The sequence below is a fragment of the Lotus japonicus genome, chromosome 3 (assembly GCF_012489685.1).
Source record: "Lotus japonicus ecotype B-129 chromosome 3, LjGifu_v1.2".
In the NCBI taxonomy this organism is placed as follows: domain Eukaryota; kingdom Viridiplantae; phylum Streptophyta; class Magnoliopsida; order Fabales; family Fabaceae; genus Lotus; species Lotus japonicus.
This window is the reverse complement of record NC_080043.1, coordinates 59,199,149-59,207,910: the sequence shown is the minus strand read 5'-3', so window position 1 is coordinate 59,207,910 and position 8,762 is coordinate 59,199,149. Positions and strand designations below refer to the sequence as shown.

Sequence of the window (8,762 nt, the reverse complement as noted above, 5' to 3'; positions counted from 1 at the left end):
TAAAATTATTTTCATAAATTAATGTATGATAGTGTATATGCATTAAATTTATTTAAATTTTTACTAATTAGTAATTAGTTTTTAGTAGTGACGAATTTGTTTTTGTCACTAAATTTTGCCTTTATAAAAAATGGGGTGGAGTGTAGATTTTTAAAAAGAATGGGGTGGAGTGTCATTCTTGCAAATCTTGAGGGAGGTGAGTGTATTTTACTCTATCCTAAACTTTCCAGTATCATCATCCATGGATAACAACCAATCAAACTATTTTGTTATTCATGTTGATTATCATGATGACAATTGGGAGGATAGACTCACTGACAGGCCACAAAAAACTAACAAGAAAAAGGACGTGGAGTGTTTTTTTTTATAGGCAAAGGTACGTGGAGTGTGAGTGTGTGGCACTATAACTAGTCCTTTCATCTCACTATTTAGTCTTTAAGTTTCCTTCCCTTAACCGCTAATAGTAAGAAACAACTAGTTTATAGTGGCTAAGCAAACGTGTGGTATCGCTTACAAGTCGCATCTCTATCATTGGGGTCATCATTTATCAAACTAGAGCAGTCAAATCCAAATTGGACAACCCTCATGCCAGTACAGAACCACCGTGAAAAATGGCTTGAGATAATGAACCCCACAGCTTTACCTTGATTTAGTAAAGAAAATAGAAAAATATATTAAAGCTATGTTTGAATATCTATCGACACCAATGAAAAACGAAGTTAATACTCACCACGATTGCGAAAATTGAACATAACTCTTCTTATGAATTGATATGAAAGTTTGTTCGGATTACACTCAACTAGTGTTCAAACACACATTAAACAGGAAAGTGAAAATCTCACACATGCCCATCTTATAACCAACAAAATTGTGTCTGTTTCGGGGCCCCATCATGTGTCCTATGCCATTCAATTTGAAAGAAGCATATCGTTCACTAGTTTTCATGCCCTTAATTTGAGGCTTGAATGCGTTTACACAAGACATAAGACTTTTGTACCTGCTTGGCTTATATGCCATCAAACTCAATTTTTCATAGACCAATTTTCTTCCTTGCCTCAACAACCGTTGAATAAATTTATCTTCATCCCCTTTTCTTTAATACAAGAAGGGGCAAATAATTCTATCATGTGCAGCAACAGAGGAAAGCTAATCTAGATTCTAGCTTCTTTGAACCAAATTATTACAAATCTGTACAGAGACTAAACATAAGTCAACAATGGGAGATTGGCAGCTCCCTCTTTGCCATTATTATTGCTGCTTGTGTGAACATGTACACTTTGCTTGACAGTCTGAAAGCGTCTAAACATGCATGTATATGGGAAGAAAATAAGGGACTGATAGGGGTAAAATGATCCATAATGATAAATGACATTTTGTCATGGTTGAGAATTAAGATAGGTCATGTTTTTAAAATACCTGAGCTTGCTTTTGAAGGTCCTTGATGTAATCCACAGCCAAGTCCAACATGTCTGCTGTGTTTGTTTGCTGCAAAGGAAGCGAAACAACATTATGCCTCTGGCATCCATAATCCACAAACACTTTGGTGTATATGCAATACAAGTTCATAGCATGTTTGCTTCCACGGTAAAATCACTTCTGGTTAGACGTTACAAGTCTTAACTTCTGAGTAAACATGCATTGGATTCAGTGCAAATCATGAAATCGAACATCCACTCAGTGTTTTATGTCAAAGTCTTACCTTGTCCATGTTTGGGACCAGATCTTGTAGTTTCCTCATACGCTCACTAATTTTAGTTCTTCTAACCTGAAGACAATTTCCGCAAATATATCCATAAAAAATTGGAAAGAAAGAAACCAACAACATTGTGGATATATACCCACCACTTGCTCAATGATCATGCCTTATGAGTATCTAAATTATTTGATGCTTTGATTGCTTTCCAGATCAAGAACAGTGATGTAGGAAATCAGATTGAATACTTAGTAATCAATCAGGAATCCAGTTAAGAATAAGAAAGCAAAAGGACAAATATTTGGCTAGAATAAAGTGTACCCTCTCTGCAATGCTTCTGGGGTGAGTGGCAAAACCCCGCTTGGCACGAATTTTGCACGGAACAGAATCTGAGAAATGCAGGAACTTCTCAATAGCTGCCATTTCAGATGAAGTATTTGGCATACTCATCTGATGAACCAAAGAAGAAGACTGTCCTCCTGTTTCATTCTGTTCAACCACAATAAAATCATGTCAAGTGACGTTTCAATCGGGAATTATAATACACAAGATCAGACCAATGCCTTAGATAGCATGTTAAATCGATCTACAATTTTCATTCTAAAGAAATAATCAATTATAGGGAGAAGCTTTTATGAGTAGTTTCTGAGTGACAAAATTGATACTGAGAAGAAATAAGTTGATCCAAACATGATAAGAGTATATATTTTACCCGAGTCTCAGCTCCATTCAAACCAGAAAATGGTTTAGCATCATCATCATCTCTAAATCTTTTCAGACCACTAACATTGTCAGACATCATTACAGAGTCATCCCAAGCACCAACTGGGAAACCTGTGATGAAATCATTACCAATTCCTTCAGCAAAAGCTTCACTGTCTGGATTATTTTCTCTATTGCCTCTGTCCCCAATTTCAGCTATTGATGACATCATCCCTGAGGAGTAGTTTGGTTGGTTCTTCAACCTCCTTGCACTAGAAAATTTAGCTCCTTCAAGAGAATTTTTAACAGCTCCCAAAGTTCCCATGCCCCTCACACCAGCATAGCCTGCCACTGCCAATAAAGTTTTCATAACCTCATTAAAACAACCTATAAACCTACTCATGATACATGCATATTTGGAAAATCTTCTACCATTGATTCTAAAGTCAAAATCAATTCTAAGAAGAAGCTTATACGAGTAGCTTCTCGATGCCAGAACGCGACTCCGGAAATAAAAAATGAAGAATGTGACAAATTTATTGAAGCCTAATACCCCCAAATAGCCCAAGCTACCTGTTCCAACACAATCAGGTTTTTCTATTTTTCCTGACCAAGTTGTTCACTTGTTGGAACTTGAAGTACAAAATATAAAATATAATATCCACATATTAGTAAAGACTAAAATTGTATGCTACCTAAAAGAGTTATTTAATAGGGGCAACAAGAATTCCACACAAGAAAATCTAGAAATTCATGCTTTTCCAGGAAAATTAACCCCATTTTTCTCCCTCTAGAAGTAAGACAAAAGGAGAATTCACCAAAAATAGCAAAAAAAAATTGAAAGCAGAATAAAGTGGACAGAGAAGTTACTATTTTCAATGTTGATTTGAGAAAACAGTCCTGCAGGTGAACTACTATGTCTGATGAGACCAGAATTGCCATTCCCACCACCACCAGATTGAAGATAGTGATTCGGCAACGGTGGTTTCACCGCGCTTTGGTAAAAGCTCTGTTGAGAATGAGGAACAGAGTTGCCATAATCATTGATAATCTCAGTACTACTCTGTAGAACTTCATTGTTCATTCCCTGTTGATCCTGCTCTCGTTTCACTGAATCTGCTGAGATTTTCAGTGGATGATCCTCTTCCGCCGTCGCGCCGCCACCACCATCACCGCCGCTGAAACTGTTCATGAACCGTGAGAAGACGCGCTCTGTTTCGGGACTTGACGGTTTGTTGAAAATGTGCTCGTAGAATTCGCGGTCGATGATGTCGGAGAAATATGAACTCGGTGCTGATCGATACCGTGTTAAACCAGGTGAAGGATTCATCTGTGGTGGCTGTTGCTGAAGATCTGAATCCATTGAATTGAATTGAAGCTAGCTTGCTTTGTTCTTCTTCTTAGCGTGTTTTTCACATCAAATCATGTTGAAGTTGAAATTGAAATTTCTTCATCAAATTTAGCACTCTTCACTCACTCAGATCTAGAGTTTTGACAACTCAGAACTTTAACTTGGATTCTGAACTGTGAACAAGTAGTGAGTTGCAGCTAAGTAATAAAAATATCAATAAATTTTTATCAAATATTTAAAAAATATATAAACAAAATGTGGTGGAAAAAATAGCTTTTTTTTTTTCTCTTCAAGGAGTTTTCTGTTTCTGAAAGTCAAGCAATCAATTCAACTGGAAAGACTAGCAGAAGCAAAAGCTGCAAAATTGAAAACTGGTAATAATAATTTTTTTTTCTTAAATATGAAAAATAGAGCTCTCATGAACAGAAAAACAACAAATACACACCTCTTTCTGCAGCACCTTTAAATGTTGTGATCAGAGGGGTGGAGATATGACTTTAGCTGTAAGAGAAAGAAAGCAAAGGATTATTTTATTTTATTTTATATATAAATAAAGAAATATTTGTTTCTGCAGTTGTGCAACCAGCAGCTAATCAAAAGTGACACACAGCTATAAATCTGGCCTATCAGATTTGGTTGGTATGTTTCATTTTAGGACAAAACTTAGACACAATTTTATTTGTTCCGGCTCGGTTCAAAATGATGTTATGATATGTTAACACCTCATTTTCTCTTTGATTATATTTTCACTTATATTCTCTCTTTATCTCTCTTTTCTTTTACTATTACTTCATCTATCATATCTTTAAATTGTCATTCTTTTTTTTTTCTCTCTCCACCAAATAAAGGTGGAGAGATATCAAAGTCACATTATTCATTCAAAATATTTCACGACTAAATGAGCACTGTAAGAGCAGATTAGATGAGTTAGCCAAAGAATAACTCATCCGAGTTTAGACACGGATTGGTCTTATGGTAGCCCAATAAATAATGAGCAAGCAAGACGACCTAGAGTAAACCTTACTCTAAATTTGGAAAATAATTCATACATACTTACTTTACTTTTTTTTTCTTCATCAGAAAACTTATACATACTTTAATTGTATCTCTACTTATCGAGATAAAGCAGATGGAAAAAAAATATGAAATATGATTAATAAATGAGAAAGAAAACAAGGAGACACTTGAAGGCATAACCAATTCAGCATGTGTAGATGACAGCTCAGAGTCCACCTCAGCATACAGCTAGCAAGTTGTTAGACAGTTACAACAATCTAACTGATTGAGGAGTAGAGTATACCCTGTAGTTTAGATACACAGTAGTTATAGTGCTCCTACAGCAAGTAGTATAAATAGAAAAGAATAAACACACAGTGTATTGTATTGAATCATTTTGTTCATTCAATAGAATTTTCTCAGTTTTCTTCTTCTTCTATCTAGTTTCTGCTAGCTCTGCTGCGTTTACTCTGATTCAATGGCAAGGAAGAACAACAATGGACAACCAGAAGCTTCTGGATCCAACAATGGCGTACTCGATCCTTCTCTTGATCCTCTCAGTCCCTATTTCGTTCATCCAGGTGATGGACCTTCCACAGTTACCGTTTCGCCGAAGCTGACAAGTGCGAATTTCCAGACATGGACGCGTTCGATGCGAAGAGCACTGAGCGCGAAGAACAAATTCCGATGCGTTGATGGAAGCATTCCAATTCCAGAATCAGATCATCCACTCTATTTCGCATGGGAAAGGTGCAATAATCTCATTCATACTTGGATCATGAACTCTGTTTCTGCTTCAATTGCACAAAACCTAGTTTACATTGAAAATGTTCTTGACATTTGGAATGAATTGAGGGAGCAAAGATCAGCACAGTGAGCACAACTGGTTCTCTAGTCATACCTAGTTCTGTAATTTGACATTTTAGATTAGGACATTTGTCTAAAGACAAATTACTAGCCATGTCTAAGGAATACTCTTATATTCATGTAAATAAGGCTCTTGTTAGTGATTTGGTTTGTGATGTATGTCATATGGCTAGACAAAAACGATTGTCCTATTCTTTAAGTTCTAATAAAGCTGTGCAACCTTTTGAATTGCTACATTTTGACATCTGGGGTCCTTTCTCAACTGCAACAGTCCATGGTCATAAATATTTTTTGACTGTAGTAGATGATAATACTAGATACTTGTGGATTGTCATGTTAAAACAGAAGTCAGAAGTCCCAAGTAAGGTCCAAAACTTTATAGCTTATGCTAAAACTCAGTTTGGAGCTATAGTAAAAACTGTTAGAACTGATAATGGACCAGAATTTACCCTTCAAGCTTTTTATGCAACTCATGGCATTGTGCATGAAACTTCTTGTGTTGAGTGTCCTCAGCAAAATGGAAGGGTAGAGAGGAAACATCAGGACATTTTGAATGTAGGAAGAGCATTGTTGTTTCAGTCCAAATTGCCAAAACAGTATTGGAATTATGTTGTTCAACATGCAGTGTACTTGATCAATCGAGTTCCAACTATAGTTTTACAGAACAAATCACCTTATGAACTCTTGCATCATAAACCTCCAGATTTGACAGACCTGAAAGTTTTTGGTTCTCTATGCTATGTGTCCACATTGCAGAATAATAGACACAAGTTAGACCCTAGAGCTAAGAAGTGTGTGTTCATGGGTTATCCAAATGGGACTAAGGGATACATAGTTTTGGATATGACAAGCAGGTCTTTGAGTGTTTCTAGGAATGTGGTCTTCTATGATCATGTTTTGCCCTATCAACACACAGGGGCTCTACCTTGGGAGGTTATGACATCTGGTGATCCTAATCTTGACAATGCCACTACACATGAAGAAGGTGTGTTTTCTCCACAAGATGTTCTGACTTCTCAGCTTGAAGAGAGTTTGCTTCCTGCACAAGCTATCTCTCCAGGTGTCTTGTCATCTCAGCCTGTGACAGATTCTCCTGCAGCACCAGCACAGCCCAGAAGCTCCAAGAGAACTAGACATCAACCATCACATCTCAAGGACTACATTTGTCCTTCTTCCTCTTGTGCAGTCACTTCCACATCTTCAGGTAGTAAATATCCTATATCTAGTTATATGTCTTTTTCCCATTTATCTCCTCCTCATCATAAATATGTGCTGTCTTTATCTCTTGACTCTGAGCCTACATGCTACACTGAAGCTGCCCAACATAAATGCTGGATTGATGCTATGAATTTAGAAATTGCAGCCTTAGAAGCTAATGGCACTTGGAGTTTGGTTCATTTACCTCCTAACACTGTTCCTATTGGAAATAAATGGGTGTATAAAATCAAGAGGAAGGCTGATGGAACAGTAGAAAGGTATAAAGCACGATTGGTAGCCAAGGGATACAATCAAATTGAAGGCTTGGATTATTTTGATACTTTTTCTCCAGTGGCTAAATTAACCACAGTGAGAATGGTATTGGCTCTTGCTTCTATACATGGTTGGCATTTACATCAGTTAGATGTAAACAATGCTTTTCTCCATGGAGATTTGTTTGAAGATGTGTATATGCAAGTGCCAGAAGGGGTAATTTGTACAGATTCTAGCAAAGTTTGCAAATTACACAAGTCCTTGTATGGTCTTAAACAAGCCAGTCGACAATGGTATGCCAAGCTGACTAGTTTGCTAGTGTCTTGTGGTTATCAACAAGCACATTCAGACCATTCCCTCTTTACTAAATATCAAGGAGACAAGTTCACAGTCCTTCTCATTTATGTAGATGATATCATATTGGCTGGAAATTCACTCCTAGAGTTTGACGAGATAAAGAGAGTCTTAGATAATGCCTTCAAAATCAAAGATCTGGGAATTCTCAAGTTTTTCCTAGGCCTTGAGGTTGCTCATTCTGCACAAGGGATTTCTTTATGTCAAAGAAAGTACTGCCTAGATTTGCTTACTGATTCAGGAGTTTTAGGCAGTAAACCAGTTAGTACTCCTCTTGATCCATCTGTTCGATTGTCACAAGATGAGGGGGAGTTATATGATGATGTGTTTTCATATAGAAGGCTTGTGGGGAGATTGTTATATTTAACTACAACAAGGCCTGACATCACATATGCAGTTCAGCAACTCAGTCAATATTTGTCCAAGCCAACAATGGCACACTATACAGCAGCACAAAGGGTCCTTAAATATCTTAAAAGAAATCCTGGTAAAGGGTTATTTTTCCCTAGAGATTCTGTAATTCAGTTGCTTGGTTTTAGTGATGCAGATTGGGGAGGATGCATAGACACAAGAAGATCAGTGACAGGATATTGTTTCTTTGTTGGAAAATCTCTTGTTTGTTGGAAATCAAAGAAACAACAAACTGTGTCTAAATCTTCTTCTGAAGCAGAGTATAGAGCTTTGGCCTCAGCTACTTGTGAACTGCAATGACTCTCTTACTTGCTAAAGGATCTAAGGATAGAGCCAGCTAAACCTTCAGTTATCTACTGTGATAATCAGAGTGCTCTCCACATTGCAGCTAATCCAGTATTCCATGAGAGGACTAAGCACTTGGAGATTGACTGCCATATAGTAAGAGAAAAGTCAGAGGCTGGTCTTATGAAATTACTACCTATCTCTTCAAAGCTTCAAGTGGCAGACTTCTTCACCAAAGCACTGTCAGTTGGTCCTTTCTCTTTCTTATTAAGCAAACTGAACATGTTAGATATTTACCATGGTCCAGCTTGTGGGAGGCTAATAAATGAGAAAGAAAACAAGGAGACACTTGAAGGCATAACCAATTCAGCATGTGTAGATGACAGCTCAGAGTCCACCTCAGCATACAGCTAGCAAGTTGTTAGACAGTTACAACAATCTAACTGATTGAGGAGTAGAGTATACCCTGTAGTTTAGATACACAGTAATTATAGTGCTCCTACAGCAAGTAGTATAAATAGAAAAGAATAAACACACAGTGTATTGTATTGAATCATTTTGTTCATTCAATAGAATTTTCTCAGTTTTCTTCTTCTTCTATCTAGTTTCTGTTAATGATAGATAACCATATGA

General features: G+C 36.9%; 1 protein-coding gene across 2 annotated transcripts; it reads right to left on the bottom strand.

Moving 5' to 3' along the window:
* Window positions 1–744: 744 nt before the first annotated feature.
* LOC130744304 (transcription factor bHLH130-like) lies at window positions 745–4,367 on the bottom strand. Of its 2 annotated transcripts, none has more exons than XM_057596492.1 (7): window positions 4,192–4,367; window positions 3,266–3,919; window positions 2,406–2,746; window positions 2,015–2,182; window positions 1,700–1,765; window positions 1,417–1,485; window positions 745–1,299 (listed from the first exon to the last, which is right to left on the bottom strand). In XM_057596492.1, exons 2-7 carry the CDS (start codon window positions 3,756–3,758, stop codon window positions 1,249–1,251), a joined length of 1,188 nt encoding a protein of 395 aa, XP_057452475.1. In that variant the 5' UTR covers window positions 3,759–3,919; window positions 4,192–4,367; the 3' UTR covers window positions 745–1,248. The 2 variants fall into 2 exon arrangements, with proteins under 2 accessions (XP_057452475.1, XP_057452476.1); XM_057596493.1 differs by having other exon boundaries at window positions 3,266–3,914.
* Between the last annotated feature and the right edge of the window lie 4,395 nt (window positions 4,368–8,762).